Source organism: Pipistrellus kuhlii, unplaced genomic scaffold (genome assembly GCF_014108245.1).
Source record: "Pipistrellus kuhlii isolate mPipKuh1 unplaced genomic scaffold, mPipKuh1.p scaffold_m20_p_3, whole genome shotgun sequence".
NCBI lineage: Eukaryota > Metazoa > Chordata > Mammalia > Chiroptera > Vespertilionidae > Pipistrellus > Pipistrellus kuhlii.
The window spans coordinates 34,788,413-34,807,150 of record NW_023425529.1 but is presented as its reverse complement, the minus strand read 5'-3'; the positions used below and the strand labels follow the sequence as shown (position 1 = coordinate 34,807,150).

Genomic DNA, 18,738 nt, shown 5'->3' with positions numbered 1-18,738 from the left:
TTAATCACCTGTGTCCTGTCACTTTTCCACATTCTGTCAGAAGTCACAGGTCACTCCCACACTCAAGGGGAGAGGACTGTCCGAGACCATGAACATCAGAAAACACAGATCTTAGAGAGGCTGCTCTGGTGACAGACAAATGTAGCTGATGACACACTCAGGAGTCTGAACGGAGGTGATATTAATGCAAATAGAAAGACTTAGATTCAACAATTGTCTCTGGCCAGGCTGGTGTGGCTCAGTAGTTAAGTGTTGACCTTTGAACCAGGAGGTCAGGGTTCCATTCCTGGACAGGGCATATGCCCGGGTTGTGGGTTTGATTCCCAGTGTGGAGTGTGCAGGAGGCAGCTGATCAATGATTCTGACTCTTCCTTCCTCTCTGAAATCAATAAAGACATTTTTTTTTAAAAATTATGTCTGAGAAGTAGAATGATTTCTTCCTGTACCACATGAAGTTCTTTGTATACCTTATCTCATGTAAACCTCAAAGTATCTCTTTGAGGTAGGTACCAGGAGAATCATTAGTTCACAGATGAGGACCCAGGCTTTGTAAAGCTACTAAGTGTACTGGTTAATAATTCGGATTTTTTTCAACAGATGGAGTTACACATATGTTGATATATATGGGGTTTGATATGTATGCTATTTTGTTGTATTGACAACAAGCTTCAAAACTTCATATGTCAAATTTGCTGAAGGTGTTAACCATAGATATTTTCACACTTAAAAATGTCGAATTTCGTGCCCAAGAAAAGCATTTGCGAGAAGTTTTAATTCATTACTTTATTTTGAAGAAAAGTGCTGCTGAATACTTCTGGAAGCTTATGGTGAAAATGCTTTATATCAAGATGCTTGTGAACACTGGTATAAATGCTTTAAAAGTGATGATTTCTATGTGAAAGACAAAGACGTCCAGCTCAACCGAAAAAGTGTGAAGATCAACAATTACAAGCATTATTGGATAAAGATGCATGTCAAATTCAAAACCAACTTGCAGAAAGATTAAATGATGCTCAGCAAATAATTTCTGATCATTTACAAGCAATGGGAAAGATTTTGAAAGAAAATGGGTGCCACATCAACTGAATGAAAAACAAAGGGAAAACTGGAGTCATCAGTAAGATGTTGCTTCAACTGCACGAAAAAGTCTTTTTTGCATCGAAATGTGACTGGCGATGAAAAATGGATTTATTTTGAGAATCCCAAATGCACAAAATCAAGGGTTGATCCAGGTCAACCAACAGTCAACATCGACTGCAAGGCCAAATCGCTTTTGAAAGAAGACAATGTTCTGCGTTTGGTGGGATCAGGAAGGTGTGGTGTATTATGAGCTTCTAAAACCAAGTGAAACCATTAATACTGATCACTACTGACAACAAATAATCAATTTGAACCATGCTTTGATCGTGAAATGACCCTGAAATGACCGGAATGTGCCATGAGACACGGCAAAGTAATTTTGCTTCTTGATGACACACCACCACCCACTTCAAAACCAGTTAAAGACACGTTAAAAGATCTTCCCTGGGAAGTATTAACCCACCTACTGTATTCACCAGACCTTGCTCCTTCAGATTACCACTTGTTTCGATCAATGGCACACGCACTTTCTGAGAAGTAGTTCAAAACATATATAGAAGTGAAAAATTGAGTCTCTGAATGGTTTGCTTCAAAACAAGAAAAGTTCTACTGCAGTGGTTCTCAACCTTTCTAATGCCTTGACCCTTTAATACAGTTCCTCATGTTGTGGTGACCCCCAACCATAAAATTATTTTTGTTGCTACTTCATAACTGTAATTTTGCTACTGTTAATGAATTGTAATGTAAATAACTGTTTTTTCCGATGGTCTTAGGCCCCTCAGCAGCAGTTCTCAACTGGTTGGGGGTCACCACAACATAAGGAACTGTATTAAAAATGTGGCATTAGAAAGGTTGAGAACCACTGTTGTATTGGAATGGTATCCACAAATTACCTGAAAGAAAGGGAAATGTGTAGCTAGTGATGGACATTACTTTGAATAAAGCACATTTGATGTTTCTCTTGAAATTATGTTTTCTTTGATTACAAAACCCGCTATTATTAACCTAGTAAGTGCCTATATCACATACATCCTAGCTTCAAGTCTGGGGTCCCAACCTAGATTTGAACATAAGATGTCAGTCCCAGAGCTCAAATTCTTAGCTATTTTTCTTTACTTGGACTTAAAAAGTATAGAGGATTTAAGCACAGATGGATACCTTTTCATGTACCTACTGGCCATCCGTATGTCGTCTTTGTAGGGTGCCTATTCGAATCCTCTGCCGATTTTTTAATTGGATTGTTCGTGGGTTTTTTTCTGAGTTGCATGCACAGAGTATTTTTATGTCTTGCTCTTGAATTATATTTACTTCTAAAACTTCTATGTGAGTTTGCATATCTAATATTTAAATCTTCTTTTTTTTCAAGAAAAATATTGGACCTTCTTCTTTAATTATATTAAGGAACTTCCAAATATGTCCTAGGTGATGACATTAGATTTCTACAACTATGTCCTAAAACACTTAGTTAAATATTTATATTGCATTATTTTTCAGGTGTGAAAATGAAACCAGATTCAAAACAGAAGAAGTATTTTGGGCATATAACTTCTGCCCTACTCCATATTCTTGGACTGCACTTCTGGGCCTTATTTTATATCTTGTTTTCTTTGCACCGGGTAAGCAAGCCTTCATTGTTATTGTGTTTATTAAATTGTTCTTCTTAGAGGAGACAAGCTACCTTGTAAAAAAAATTCCTTACATACTGCTTTACTGAAATTTAAAAATTTGTATTTCTCAGGAATGGGGCCAATGCCTTGGACAGTGAATTCTGAAATATATCCCCTTTGGGCAAGAAGTACAGGAAATGCATGTTCATCTGGAATAAATTGGATTTTCAACGTTCTGGTTTCACTGACGTTTTTACACACAGCAGAGTACCTTACGTATTATGGTAAGAGGGTTTTATTTCCTACTCTATTTTTAGATATGTTATCATTCGTGATTGAAAGGCTATATTGTTATATTTCTGTGATGTGTTCTTGTTCTCCCAAGTCACTGGAAATGCACGTGGGGACAGGTGAGAGGAGCTGTCCTGTCCCAAGCAGCACCGCTTCTAGTCCCTCGGGGCTATACAGCTCCACCCACCTTCCCAGCCCAAACGTCTCCCAGCTGTCCCAGTTGGAAATCTCCACAACATGGCTTTGTTTCCTGCAGAAACATAACAGAGAATGGTAGCAAGATGTGGGCAGGGAGTCCAGGCTAATGCCTGAAGATGGCCCAGGACAGGAACAAAGTCATGTCCCGGAGTAGAATGTGGGTAGAGCTGAAAGCAGCCTCCCACTGGATCACTCTGCTCTCAGGCCGGAGTACGGGTATATCCGTGTCCACAGAGACCAGCACTCACACTGCCAGGTCTGCGAATGTGTCCAAAGTGTTCAAGTAACAATGTGTGGGGACTGTAACTCAAATATTGGGAAGTGACTGAGTTAGGGGAAGACTTTGGGAAGGTACTTCCAAGTCCATTTTTACTAAAGTGAAGAAACTGTCTTCAGCAAGAGGATTTCTTCACTGTGTTCACAAGTTGTACTAGGATTGTGAAGCATAAAATAGGTTTTCAGTGTAATCTCACAAGCCTCTATGGTGAATATGGAAGGCCTACTGCTTAGACTATTCTTTAATCATCTCCCCATCACTCACCGCATCCCATGCTCTGGACGAGCGGTGGCCAACTGGTGGTCTGTGTGCGAGGTTGGAAAGGTTGGCGACCGCTGGTTTAAGGAAACCTTTGGAGCAGCAGTCACCAACTGGTAGCGTCCGCTGCTCTGGACACATTTCTTTTTGCAAGGACAGGTTTACTTGCCCGTACCACATCCCCAGCCATAAATTCCTTGAGCTCAGGCCAGGACTAGGCCTTGTTCACCATTATATCCCCAATAACTTCCAAGGAGTCTTATTCATTTGATAAGCCTCAGAAGTGCTGCTTGAATGACTAAATGCACAGATGAATTTTGTAGATGAGAATAAGAAACATAAAAATATATTCCTCCTCTCTTCTAAACATGCTGAATTGCTATTTAATCTTATCTTTATAAAACTCTTCTCTCTCCCAATCACCATTTAGAAATATGTTTTTGAAAAGGAAATACACAGGCATTTCAAATGGGGTATATTAAGTATATTCCACTTTATCCCATTTGGCAATTAAAATTTTCCAAAGTTCATAATCTTATCTTCCTGGCACCATAAACATTAGCACAATAAATATTTACCCATATTTGCTGATTCTTTAGAATGCTTAAATATTTGAAGACCTAAATGTAGACTGAGAGAGCATTTTTTTATAGAAAGGATAGACCAAATAAAAGTCTACACAGTAAGACTTTTGATCACAAAGCTCTACTTCCTTGAACTGATGCTGCCAAGAGAACATGAGGCAACAGAAGTAAACTTTAAATGGATCATAGCCAGGCTTCTTTCAGATATCCGGTTAGCAGAGCTCTTTGGTTTTTGCATTAAGTTGAGCTTCTATCAGGTGAGCGCACTGGTCTGTTCAGTCTGCTGCTGGCTAACAGAACAACAGTTCAGGTGAGTTCTTCCTGTTTGTTGATCTACATTTTAATCTACATGTTAACATTCCTGATTTAACAGATACATACCAAAATGATGTATGTCTCTGAAAATACCAGGACTTCTCATTTCCTCCCTTTTTTGTTTCATACCTCAAATTTTGATTCCTTCCAAAACTGTACTGCTTAGTCTTCCTTGGACCCCATCCAGCAATGTTTATTACTAAAAATTATCATTAAAAATGTCACCAATATTTCATTTTATGTGTAGCATGTGTGACTAAGCCGATCCCTTGGAGAGTATTACAATCAGACATGGTCTTTGATTCCTCATTTTCTGTAATTCAATTAAATAGTTATTTTAATTTGAAACTTAATATAGGACTCTAATAAAATTGATTTTCTTCATAATCAAGCTGCAGAATATCTGCACCGTTTAACAGTCCTGACAGATTGGGTGCAGACTTTTTTATTTACATTACGATGATTACATAACTGATATTCCCATTACCTGGACCAGATCACAGCCTCCTGAGCCTCCCCACACCTCTAGTTTAACCTCAGGTCTCACCACTTCCACACCTTTGGCATTTGACTGCTTAGGATTCCTCAAGTCTTATTAAAAGGATCTTGTATTTCAATAGAGCTTCCTTGATATTATTTGCTTCAGGAATTTTCCCAAATTGTTTTTAGCGCTGACAGATTTGATTAGTCATTTCTAATCATGCCACTACTCCTTAATTGTGAGAGATGATGAATATTTCCTCAATATTACATTTTATAAAGCCAAACTAGATTGGCTCTGTTACAGGAGTTCAGCAGCCTGGTTTAATCTAAAATACTTCATATGTTTCTATATCACCAGCATCATGATCACCATCCTTTTTTGTCCCTCTCCACTAAAGATTCTATTCTTAACTCCACAATTTTGATTATCTGTAATCAAAACACAGGATTTCATCTCCTTTCTCAAAAAGCTAGCTTGCTAGTATCACCTTTTTAATGAAAACATTTCCAACTCATTAGTCATACTAAATCTTATTCTATTCTCTCTCTAACAGCCACTCTTTTTTCCTTGTCACTTATAGAATTCAGTAATCTACTACTGTTTTGAGCAACTAACATCCAAAATTCTAATATGCATGTAATATACATTGTTTCTATTACTTTTTTAAATTTCACTTTAGTTGATAAACAATATTATATACTAAGTTATATTAGTTTCAGATGCACAATATAGTGATTCAACATTTTTATACCTTACAGTGTGATCACCCCACTAATTCTAGTAATCATCTGTCACTATACAACATTTTAATATTATTGACTGTATTCCCTTTTCACCCATCTCTGTACCTCTCCCTTCTGGTCCATCTTTCGGTCTCCGTTTCTATAAATCTGCTTTTATTTTGTTGTCTGTAGTTTTTTAGATTCCACATATAAGTGAAACTATATGTATTTGTATTTCTCTGCTTAACTTCACTTAGCATAGATCTATCCATGTGGATTTACAACTGCAAAGGGTTCCTAATCCTGCCTTGTTCAGGCATCAACCGAATATCATTTTGCCTCAGTTCTAAGAACCTACTGATGATGTTACATGAGGACTTACTGTACATTATTTCCCATCACAGGAGCCTTCTTCCTCTATGCTGGATTCGCTGCTGTGGGACTCCTTTTCATCTATGGCTGTCTTCCTGAGACCAAAGGAAAAAAATTAGAGGAAATTGAATCCCTCTTTGACAACAGGCTCTGCACATGTGGCACTACCGATTCTGATGAAGGGAGATATATTGAATATATTAGGGTAAAGGGAAGCAACTATCATCTTTCTGACAATGATGCTTCTGATGTGGAGTAATTTTCAACTGCTGATATATATGTGGTTATTAAACAAACTTGGGAGGAAAAAGCAGCAATTGGTGACCTCACTGCCCTGCTTCTAATCTAGTTCTTTCCACAGTCCAGTTTTGGATGACTTCTTATTCTAAAATCCTTGATTAGGAGGAAGATACAATCATGTTGACACTTTTTTTCATAAGTAGAAATGTAAAATATATATATATATATTTACAGAGATTTTAAAATAATAACCATTGAACAAATATGTGTAATTCCTTTTTGAGATAGTCTAAAATGAATATTGTATTCAGTGATTTCAGTGGTTTCCTTTTTTCCTAAGACCATAACTATTAGTGGCAATTAAGTCAGTGCTAATCTAGCTGAATCATGTATGTGATATAAAGAAGCATTCTAGGATATGGTCTAAAATGTTTTCTATCAAAATCTGGCCTATTGGCCATAAATTTTCCAAGGATAAGTATGTTATCTATGATCAGCTATTAGAAAGTAAATTCCATTAAGCTTTCATCAACAAAGTCAAGTGCCTCCTACGTGGGCACAGCTGTCTTATCTCCTTTGGATTCCACATTTTGGTTTCTCTCTCCAAGACAGATATTGAGAATTCTTCAGAAATTGACTCCAGACAGGATCTTTTGAACATTATGAAAAGCAGGTCTTCAGGGGTATATTTTCATACATATTTTTTTGCATCAGTGATAGTGTACATTTGCACATATAAGCTAGCAAGTTTTGATAAGTATATTTTATTGCTAGAAAAGTCAGAAAGAAGATTTATATGGATCCCTAATTGAGTTAGTCACTTACGTATGGAACTATAAATATAAATAGCACTAGATCTGCAACTGCATTTCAGGGCCGGTTTTTGTACATGCCAAATCACTTGATACCACACCTTTGCACATCAATTCTTGAGTTCTATTTGTGCCTTCATTTGTGTTATATAAATAGCTGCTATCAGACTATTTCTCCCTTCTTTATTCAAATTATTTCTGAAACAAAAAAGGAAGAAAATCAATGACAGATACTCTTGCTATTGTTGCTATTTAAATAGTGGGGCTTATTTTAACTTATTAATCTTCCTAAAGTAATTGTAATTTTTTTTAACTTAGTAGTACTTGTTTTTTTACTGTAAGAGCATAAAGTGGTTTTTATTTTGCACACCCTTTCTCATTTCCTCTATTTACATCTTCCACTATCCCCCCAAAAACATGTAGATTTGTCTGTGGATGTTTCCTTTTACTCATGCTTGAATTTTTTTTCCTTCTTGTTTAAAAATTGTGATTTACTATTAGAATAGATTAATGGTTCTCACATAACACACATCCTTGAGAAAGTTTGACTTTCTGCACTTCTACAATGTCTTTTCAAAGTGCTTATTGGTTTTTATGTTCCTTCATCAATGAACTCTAATTCTTGTTCTTATATATTAAGAACTATCTAGTATATACAAAGTTACTTGCTAGTTCCAGTGAAATTATGAATGACTTTTCTTTGGCCAGCTATGAGTGCATAAGTTTGATGCATTTTAACATGGCTCTAAACATCTAATAAGGTATTATTGGGAGTGAAAAGGTGGCTATCTCTAAATTCATTATTCCGAGATATTTTTTCTTTAAGTCTGGTTTGTTCACATCACAATGTCAAAGCTGAGAATGTAGCCATGAAGATTCATTCTCTAAGTCACCAAGAGTGTGATATGTGCTTTGTGATATGTCACTTTACTGGTAAAAAAAACTTTCTTGCTTTGATCATCATATATAATAAAATATTTATTTTACAGAGTTTTTTCCTTGAATTTTAGGAGATGCTTTCACAATTGATTTCTGAGTGGATATTAATATTAATTTGCCCCTTAAGAGATATGATTTCATACAAAATTATTATTCTATTGATATTTCTTATCTGTGTTATTCTACTGATATTTCTTATCTGTGTAATATTTCATAAGGTAAAGTGAAATGGAAAAGGAAGGGTCTGTTGTATATTAAAATCAAAATATTATGGGGAGAAAAGGTATTTAGACCAAAAAAGTACTCTATAATTTTTCTGATTTACCCAAATAATTGCCTCAGTTCTTCTCTTTATTATATATGTAGCCTTAACTCAGCTAGGCTGAATGCATAGTAACTTTATTCAAGGAGCAATTCAACTCATTTTTTTTGTAAAGCAGAACATGGCCAGTTCCCCTGACATATGCAAATGGTATTTTCAGCTTTGTTCCCATAAATGCACATTATAACGGAAATTTACCACAGTCCTAATCAACCTCTTCTTTAAAAGACTTTCGTTATTTATATAGAGATATAGATAATATTCCACATCTTTGAAGTACAGAACAGAGAGGCACAGTATAAGAGTTATTTATAATTTTTTAAAAAAACAAATAACTACTTCAAAAGGAACCTTATACAATTAGGGATTATTTTTAGATTCTGTGAATATTTATAGTATATTAAAATTTATTATTTGAATTTTGAAAGTTTTTTTTCTATTTATTCACCTTTTAAGTTCTCAGCATTATTAGCTACCACTATCAATTTTGAAAACATTCTGTTTGAAATATTATCAAATATATTTTTATAGGACAATTTACATATGGTTTAACCTAACATATTAAAACGCATTAAGCATCATGTATTTAACTGAAATTACAGGTTTGCTTCTAAACATACTGAAAGTTCAATAGATATATATTGAGTTTTAGGAAAACATAGTGAAGAAAGCTGTAACCCCTATTAAGGCTTATTAGCTGAATGGCTGATGAGATCTTCACTAGACTTGAGAAATAATAACTTTCCATCTGCATCTGAACACTTAAGTCTGAAGGTGATGTCAGATAGGTTTTAAAGATATGATATTAATATTTTTCTTCAATATAAACATTCCTGATAATTTCTATTGTTGCATCTTAGTCAATAATTACCAAGCACATGATTTTAATGTATATGTAAAAGATCTAACTTAAAATTAGACATAAAAGGTTTGAAATTTTGTTCTCCATCACATGCAGGAATTAGTTCACTGGTGAAAATGCCATGAGGGTAATGCTATAAAGTGCTTTCTTATGGCTTTATTTTACCACTAAATAAGATTAAGTATATGAATATGAATATAAATGTTTTTAAGTAATTCACTCTAAAACAAGAAATCTGTTAAAGAATTTAGAAATTATTTACTCTAATTTCAATCAATTATCCAGATGAAGAAAGAACAGGAAAAACTTAAGTTGACAACTTATCCTTTTTCTTTTTCTTCAAAAAGTATAATTGAAATGATAATAATCCATAGGTTCAGGAGGAAGATATTCTAGAAAATGTTACCCATATGTTATCTAAGACAATCTAATGACACTAATATAGTTTATAAATACTGGAATACAGTGAAGGGACTGGAAGGATCATTTTATTTTTCCCCATAGGCAGAGTAATTAACAACATTCGTGAGATATTTCTTTATAATCAGATTTTTAAACCATTCTCCTACATAAAATCTCATATTATACTAAGCACCCAATAACTGACAACTGTAGTGACAAGTTTTCAATTAGCAAATTCAGACCTTTTCACTTAACAACAAATACAAGAATAATATACCTGGCCAGGAGCAGAGAATTCATAATGTGTGCTTTGTAACAAAATGTATTAAAATGTGGATAAAATTTTCAGCTCATGTGTCAAGTGCTGCCTCTAAAAAAATTCAGAATTTTTCTGTGGATTCATTTTAATGTCCTATTTTCTGTCATGTTCTATTAATTTTCTTAGCCTCATGTAATGTTAACCTAACTGATGAAGTGATTCAGGTTATAGCAGTGAATAAAAGATCAGTACATGCAGTTCTGGGTGGACAATCTTGCCGTTTTGCATCATTTAAAAATGCCAATCAGCTAACTGCTATCAACTCTCTCATATATTGTCTCTTAGAGAACGAAATTTTTGTGTGCCAGTAATCATCAGGGAGATATTTTGTAAGTACTAATCATGTTCAGAAGTATATGAGAGAATTTTATCCAGATTTACTTGTGAGTGTTAAACAATATAATTCCTATAAGTTGTTACTTTGTACGTATAAAATACTCTGCTGCACTTGAGTGATTTAATGCTGTAGAATGTTAAATACTTACCTTTATTTAGCAGTAATATTCAAATTTTTGTCTTAGACAGTTAAGTTCATGTATTTGTCATATCAATATGAGAAAATGGAATCTATATGTACTTAAAAGGTAAAAACCAGTATTTTGTAAAGTTTTAAAATGTTAGGTAGTTTTAACATTCAATAAGCATTCCACCTCATTTCAAGGTTAAAAAAAGATGAGACTGAACTCTAGCCAAAGTAGAAAATTTATACTCTACATGTTCAAGCTAGTTCTTAACAGCTTTTGGACTATATTTCACTTGATGTTATAATATCTTTTATTTATAATATTCAAATTTCTATTTAGAAGCTCTAATGTATATCTAGACTAAATCTAAACAGTTTTATGCTCTTAAAATATGTTTTCAAAGTATATATTTTATTTTCTGAGTGCATGTTATGGAGTGTTTAATATTCACATGTCTTTGCAAATCAAATATAAGTATTTATTCCTACATGTGACATATGAGATGTCTTAAAAATTGTGTATATGTACAATTTCCTTCTAAGTCATTCTAGCCTATAGCTGTATCAAAAGTATTGTATATTTTATGGAGATTTAGTGATGTATATGTAAATGTTTTTTAAGTTATTTTATTGAAGTTTATCTTTACATAAAATTAAAATCTTTTTTTAAAAAATGTGTCAGTGCCAGAACTATAAACAAAAATAAATAAAAGTTAAGACAATTCATTCTCATTTATCTTCCTTGTACTTTTGTATTTTCTCTAATTTTTGGATATTCCATTCATTTTTGTAAGTCTTTTTTTCTCTTTGCTATTCAGTTTTTAAAATTTCGATTTATATATCCTCAAGTTCAGAAATTCTTTCTTGCAGCATGTCCAATCTAATGAACCCATTAAAGGCATTCTTCATGTTTGTTGTTTTGTTGTTTTCTTATCTCTAGCATTTCTTTATTATTGCTTCTTAGCATTTCCATCTCTGTTTACATTATGTTGTCTACTTTTTCAGTACAGCCCTTAACATATTGATCATAGATTCAAATTCTCAGATAATTTCAGCATCCTTTATGTGAATCTCATTCAGATGCTTGCTCTGTTATTTGGAATTGTACTTTTTCCTCTTAGTACATCTTGTAATTTTCTGTTGCACACTGGACATGATGTACTGGGTAAGTGAGTAATGTAGTGCTAAGGTGTGGGAGAATGTTCTGTAGTCCTATGATTAGGTCTCAGTCTTTTAGTAAGTCTGAGTTGCTCGGTAAAGGCCTTTGTGCTTCTCAGTTGTTTCCTTCCCTCAAGTGGAGCAGGATGAAGAGAGATAGCTGGAGTTTCTACTGCTCTTCTCTCAGGTCAGTTAGACTCTGACTCAGTAGGTAAGGCTACCAGAATGGAGTCTCCCTTGATGCCCTGTTTAGAACAGAGTGCTCTGGTCTATTTCATGATGGTTCCTCTTCCCTTTCTTGCCAGAAGTCTGAGAAGACTTTTCTCTAATCTTCACTCCCTAGTAGAGCTATCTACATGAATAAAAGAGAAACATGCAAATTGACTATTACTCGGCTACACCCACCAGCCAAGCAGAAGTGAGTATGCAAATTAACCCAACAAAGCTGGAGCAAGCAGGAGACTTGCGTTGCCCTTTGTGATGGAAGAAGCAAAGCTTCCCGCCTGCCCTGGCCTCTGCTAAAGGCTGCAAAGTTTCAATTATAGAAGATAAATAAATAACAAATTCCTGCTTCCACTTGGCCCTGGCCTCTGCTCAAGGAGGCACTGAAAATAAAAAAAAGAAGAAAAAAAGGGAGGGGCTGGGAACTTGGATCACCTGGGGGTGTGGCCAGCCTAAAAACAGCCCTCAGCCCCTCACCCAGGCTGGCCAGGCACCCCAGTGGGACCCTCCACCCTGATGGGGTTGTGGCCAGTGTGAAAACAGCTCTCAGCCCCTCACCCAGCCTGGCCACACCCCCCTGGCCAGATCCCTGTAAATGGGCAGTCGAACATCCCTTCGAGGGGTCCCAGATTGGAGAGGGTGCAGGCTGGGCTGAGGGACACCCCCGCCCCCATGCACAAATTCTGTGCACCAGGCCTCTAGTTAGAAATAAAACTCAGAAAAGTGTATGGGAGCCTCACTGTGTCTATACCCTCTTAGAACATTTTAGACTTGTGTACTCTGAGCCTCCAGCAATCCATCAATACCTTTTCTTACCCTGGCACTGGTTCCCATGGAGGTTTCTGCTCTTGACTTTCTGCTTGGATAAACTGTGATTCTGTGTCTTCCTCTCTGTCTCCATTTTTGGGGACAGAATTAGTCCTATGGCCTCACTTCTCATAGAAGAGCTGCTGATTTACTTGTTAGAATTGAGTGCAGCTTCCAAGTTCCTGACATGTTTAGAAACTCTGTAAAAAATAATTGGAAAAACATTACCTGAGGTAGACACAGCTAAACATATTGCCTTTATTTTTGAGGTCTAATCAGAAATCTCTCTTCTACATGGTCTCTTATCCTTCAGCTGAGTAGCTTTAAGAAAGAAAGCAGTAGTGTGCAAGCCCTCTGGAGGCCTGGACTCAGAACTAACAACATCACTTCTGTTCAATTTTATAGCAAAAATCAAGTTAAAAATAAATAAGACCTATCCAAATTCCAGAGGTGAAAAAATAAATCCCAACACTTCAATAAAGGACATGCAACATCATTATTATATCAGCTGTAAATATGTAAAGGGGTAGAGAATCATAATCATGTTTGCAACCTACAATACATTTGGTTTCCACTCCTCTTATATCATTCTATTAAAAAATTAAACCTCTTACCCTAGGTGGTTTGACTCAGTGGATAGAGCGTTGGCCTGGGGACTGAACGGTCCCTGGTTCAATTCCAGTTGCAGGCTCGATCCCCAGGAGGGAGTGTGCAGGAGGTGGCTGAACAATGAATCATTGTTATATCATCTCTCCCTCCCTCTACCTTTCTCTCTGAAATCAATAAAAATATATATATTTTTTAAAATGAAACCTCCAAGCATCCCAGCCAAAGTGATATTTTAACTCTACTTCTATAAATCATGAAATTCTATGTTTTCTTTATTTGGCAGCTCCTATTAGACCGTGAGTTTAAATCTATCTTGTTTTCTTCTAAAGTATAATCATTACTTTCACAGTGCCTGCACTCCGTAGGTATGAATGAATGAATCCTTTATAAAATTAAAAACTCATTGAGAAAGGGCTATCTCAACTAATTTTTATCTCCTATAGCCTTTTATAACAATTGTTAAGCACATTTTCTTAGGAAGAGCAAAAAAAACTTATAGATTAAGAATTCTAGAAAACATTTCTAATACTTTCTTCACACTGTGACATTTTTAATGTGATCAGGTTACATAGTCAAAAATACATGTAGCCATCCTAGTGATATATGAAATTTAACTGGCTATCTGAAAATGTATGGAACCAGCTTTAAACACCGATCTCACATAATATAGAGGAAAAAATACATAAATATGAGCATGTAACAGAGAGCATGTTACAGCTATTCTGCAATAGCACCCCTACCTCAACCTTAGTTAGTAAACAGCCCTGCAACTCTGGGTCTCAGTTCAATGCCATGAATTTATCAACCATTTTACCATGGAAAATATTTATAATACTTTTTATTTCATGTTAGAAAAATATGAAGATTAGTGCCCCTAAATAGTAAAGATTATGAAGGTTTGTTTCATATTAATATTATAAAAATACCAAGGTTAATTTACTTAATAAATCCATTAGAGCTTAATAGATTCTCTTAGCTTTAAATTTAAAAGTCTTTCTACATTTGGATTCCAACATCATAGGGTTTGGAGGAACTTGATATATTTATATTCATTCATATTCTCTCTCTCCCTCTCTCCTCTCCCTCTCCTCTCCTCTTCCTCTCCCTCTCCCTCTCCCTCTCCCTCTCCCTCTCCCTCTCCCTCTCCCTCTCCTCTCTCTCTCCTCTCTCTCTCTCTCTCTCTCTCTTGATATAAATGCTCACCCCAAATAAACAAGAGTATGGAATGATTAGCCAAAGATGACATACGCTGTGTAGGGCATGTACTGGTTATTGGTATTGTTAAAGGGGTGAGAAAGGAGTAAACCTAGTGTGACAGCAAGAAACTGCTGCTTACATAGGACCTTGAATGTTGGATGGATTGTGTAACTCTATGCAACCTATTCCTATTGTCAGGCCAGACTGGGAAAAAGCAATGGTCCATGGTGGCAGAAACTCATCTTCCCATTGCATCTTCAAATACTGTACCATTTATCACTAAAGTCACTTTTTCAACAAAAAAATTTTTGCATCTACTGTGAGATACATACTATTGTAGGCACTGTATTCATGTCAAAAAAACTATTCTATGCCCAGCCGATGTGTCTCAGTGGTTGAGCATCAACCTATGAACCAGGAGGTCACAGTTCAAATCCCAGTCAGGGCACATGCCCAGGTTGCAGGCTCGATCCCCAGTAGAGGACATGCAGGAGGCAGCCAATCAATAATTCACTCAACATTGATGTTTCTATCTCTCTCTTCCTCTCCTTCCTCTTTGAAGGAAGGAGAGGAAGAGCCTTTTCTTTTTTTTAAAGAAAAGTATTCTACATATTGCAGTGAAATTCAGTCAAGACTTCCAGAATAAAGTATATTCCGAAATGTGTCACCTTGATGGGTACTGAACAAAGAAATTACTCAGAACCTTTATTAAATAATTTAGAGAGTGCCATTTAGTAATTGGAGGGGGGGTGCAATACTTGCTTAAAGTCAGATGAAGTTATTTCCAAGTAAAAGCAGCTCAAGGAAATAGTGATCTTCAGATTTGGTCTCATCTGAAATGAAGAAGTTCCCCATTATCAATTATTAAGGCAGGTTAAAATGGATTAATAACAAAATAAAGTTTCAGTATAAATAGGTTATAACAGGAAAAGGCTATTTTTGCACTCATTATTCTTTGATTTTTCAAATGTTACTGCTCTTTTGGTTTACCTTATTAATTTTTTTTTCATTTTAACACATTCACCTCTGTAACTAAGAAAGAACATATCAATAAAAATATTTAAAACAACAGATGAAGGGCAAATATTCACACACAACATGTTCAGTGACACAAAGTTTTACTGAGAACCAAATAATTTGGCTGAGAGCTAAGTGGCCAATAGCAACCAACAGAATAAACTATTATGGAAATATGCAAAAGAAACAGACTCAATGGGAGCAAATGATTTTACCTTAACAAAAAGAAAAAAAATTTACTAGGATATCAGCAAATTTAAAATGTCTGATTCTGGTTTCCGCTCCAAATGGTAGAATGGGTAAATGCAATACTCACATCGTCCCACAATCATATCAAAATTACAACTAAACTATAGAATAACCATCATTCAGAAACACCTGAAATCTACATAAGGAAGTCATATATTCCTATCCTATATAATAAAAGGCTAACATGCAAATAGCCTAAAAGTTTGAACAACCAAACAAGTCACTATGATGTGCACTGACCTCTAGGGGGCAGGCATTGGCAGCACGCAGCAGAGTGTAGAACATAATGGTCATCAGCTTTGTAAGATGGTGGAGCAGGTGAGTGGAGTTGCCAGACCAAGGCAGGGCGCCAGTCACTGTCATGGGGCAAGCCTCTGGTGGTTACTGAAAATCCTTTGCTTTCAAGAGCCATGGTCCCACCCGGCACTCACACCTGCTGCTGGTGCCTGATGCCAGTCACGATCACTTGGTACCGTAAATGGGTCCAAGAGGTGGCTGCCAGCCCCAATCGCCCCTGAGGGCTTTTCCAACTCCCCTTGCTCCTGAGGGGTGGTCGGGGCAGCAGCCACTGCTTGCACCCACTGCTGGCGCCAGCACTAATCATTCCACACCATTAGCGGGTGCGAGCTGGGCCGGTGCCATCAGTGCATGGGAGAAGTGGTAGGCAGAGCAGAGCTGCTGGAAGACAGGGGACTGGGGCCATGGTGGAAGGGGCCTGGCTGGGGTGAGGAGGATGGGCCAACACCCGACCCTGTGCCCACCACAGCCTCACAGCCCACAATTCAAAGTACACAAATTTGTTCAGTGGGCCCCTAGTTAAGAATATAAAGAAGGTAGAAGGGTCCTCGAAATGAGCCAGCCCCACACCCACATACGGTGATTAAAAATCGGCAGAAATATCTTAGATGTAGAGGTCCCCTCTGAAGATCAAGGAATCCCAACTTTTCTCATAGGGGCCACACCCAGACTCGCTTGCTCTGAGCTTCATCCCTGTGCAGCAGCTCAAAAAGCATGAGTCACATGGGGAGGAACTAAATTGTCTGGCTTTGGGGCAAAGGTTGCAGGGGCAGCTTTGTCCCAGACAGAAATGCTGGCAGAGGTCATTGCTCCTACAGAGCTGACAGGCGGGTGCCATATCCGAGTCTCTGTCAATCTGGCTAACAATGTTCACCCCACCCTTGTGATTCCCTGAGACCCTGCTCCACCCAACTTGCAGGCCCACACAAGATATTCCAATGGCTTTTCCAATCAAATGACCTGTCTTGGCTCATTCTGTGAACTTTCCTAAAATCTCCCGAAGGTTCATAAACCCCAGACATGTAGCATTAAATACATATCTATCTGTCAATAATTACTTTAAATACAAATGAATTAAATGCTGCAATGAAAAGACATATGGAGGCTTGCGGGGGCCTGAAGCTGCGGGGATCTCCTTTTTCTATATCCCGCACGGAAAGAGAGATGAACAAACCGGTTCTAAGTGGAGGTGCCCAGGGATTGAGAAATATTAGAAATAAAGAGAGAAGACACAGAGATAGATTTTAAGCTGGGAGCTGGGAGGGCCGCTGACCTCCTCTGCTGCAGAGACAGACTGACGACCTCCTGAGCCATGCAGCACATCTATTTATACTCCAATCCAACAAGGGGTTTCACAGGAAAACAAGGAGCCTGAGAGAGCCCAGGTTTCACCCAATCCTTCCTCCTGGACAAACACAAGTCAGGAACTAAGAACATCTCTGCACTCCCAGGGCGGGAGTGCAACTGACATGATTCTGCCAATATCCCAGGCGGTCAGCAACAATCTAAAGGATGTCCAGGTGTCTTCCCATTTGGCCCTCTACAGAGGCTGAATGTATAACAAAGCCCTTACAAAAGCTGTCTACAAGAGACTCACACAGACTGAAAGTAAAGGGATGAGAAAATATATTTCATAAAAATGGAAACAAACAGAAAAAAGAAAACACTAGGATAGCAACACTCATACCAGACAAAATAAATTTCAAAACAAAGGCTATAACAAGAAACAAAAAGGGCCAAAACCGGTTTGGCTCAGTGGAAAGAGCATAGGTCTGCAGACTCAAGGGTCCCAGGTTCGATTCCGGTCAAGGGCATGTACATTGGTTGTGGGCACATCCCTGATTGGGGGGTGGGGGGATGTGCAGGAGGCAGCTGGTCGGTGTTTCTCTCTCATCGATGTTTCTAGCTATCTATCCCTCTCCCTTTCTCTCTGTAAAAAATCGATAAAATATATTAAAAAAAAAGAAAAAAGGTCCCAGCAACTCCACTTCTGGGCATCTATCCAAAGAAAGCCAAAACACTAAATGAAAAAGATATATAATCATCCATATATTCATTGTAGCATTATTTATAATAACCAAGATATGGGTAACCTAAGTGTCCATCTACAGATGAATAGATAAATTGTGCATATATGCAATGAAGTACATAGACTCAGCCAAAAAAAAAAAAAATCTTGCCTACTGTAGCAACATGTATACTGAGTGAAATAAGACATGCAGAGAAAGACAAATGGCACATGATTTCATTTATATGTGGAATCTTAAAATCAAAGAAAAAATTAACAAGCAGACCAGAAGGAGATTCACAATTACAGAGAACATTTTGATGGTTGTCAGATGCGAATGGTATTGGAGAATGGGTAAAAAAGGTGAAGAGATTAAGAAAAATAAATTGGTAGTTACAGAATAGTATGAGGATGTAAAGTACAGCACAGGGAATATAGTTAATGATACTGTAATAACTTTGTATGCTGTCAAATGAGTGCTAGATTTATCAGTGTGATCACTTTGTAAGTTATAAATGTCTAATCACTGGGTTGTATACCTGAATCTAATGTAATATATGTCAACTGTAATTAAAAAGTAAAAAATTATTTTTAAAAATGTCTAATTCTAAAACTGTAAAATCTAAC

At 36.8% G+C, this 18,738-nt stretch overlaps 1 protein-coding gene across 1 annotated transcript in view; it reads left to right on the top strand.

Moving 5' to 3' along the window:
* The window catches only part of SLC2A13 (solute carrier family 2 member 13), a 266,636-nt gene extending 255,372 nt beyond the window's left edge, over window positions 1-11,264 (top strand). The window contains exons 8-10 of the mRNA XM_036456553.2: window positions 2,575-2,696; window positions 2,819-2,971; window positions 6,221-11,264. Of these exons, the coding sequence (XP_036312446.1) occupies window positions 2,575-2,696; window positions 2,819-2,971; window positions 6,221-6,447 (502 nt within the window). The 3' untranslated portion in view covers window positions 6,448-11,264. The remainder of the gene's footprint in view (window positions 1-2,574; window positions 2,697-2,818; window positions 2,972-6,220) is intronic.
* The last annotated feature ends 7,474 nt before the right edge of the window (window positions 11,265-18,738 follow it).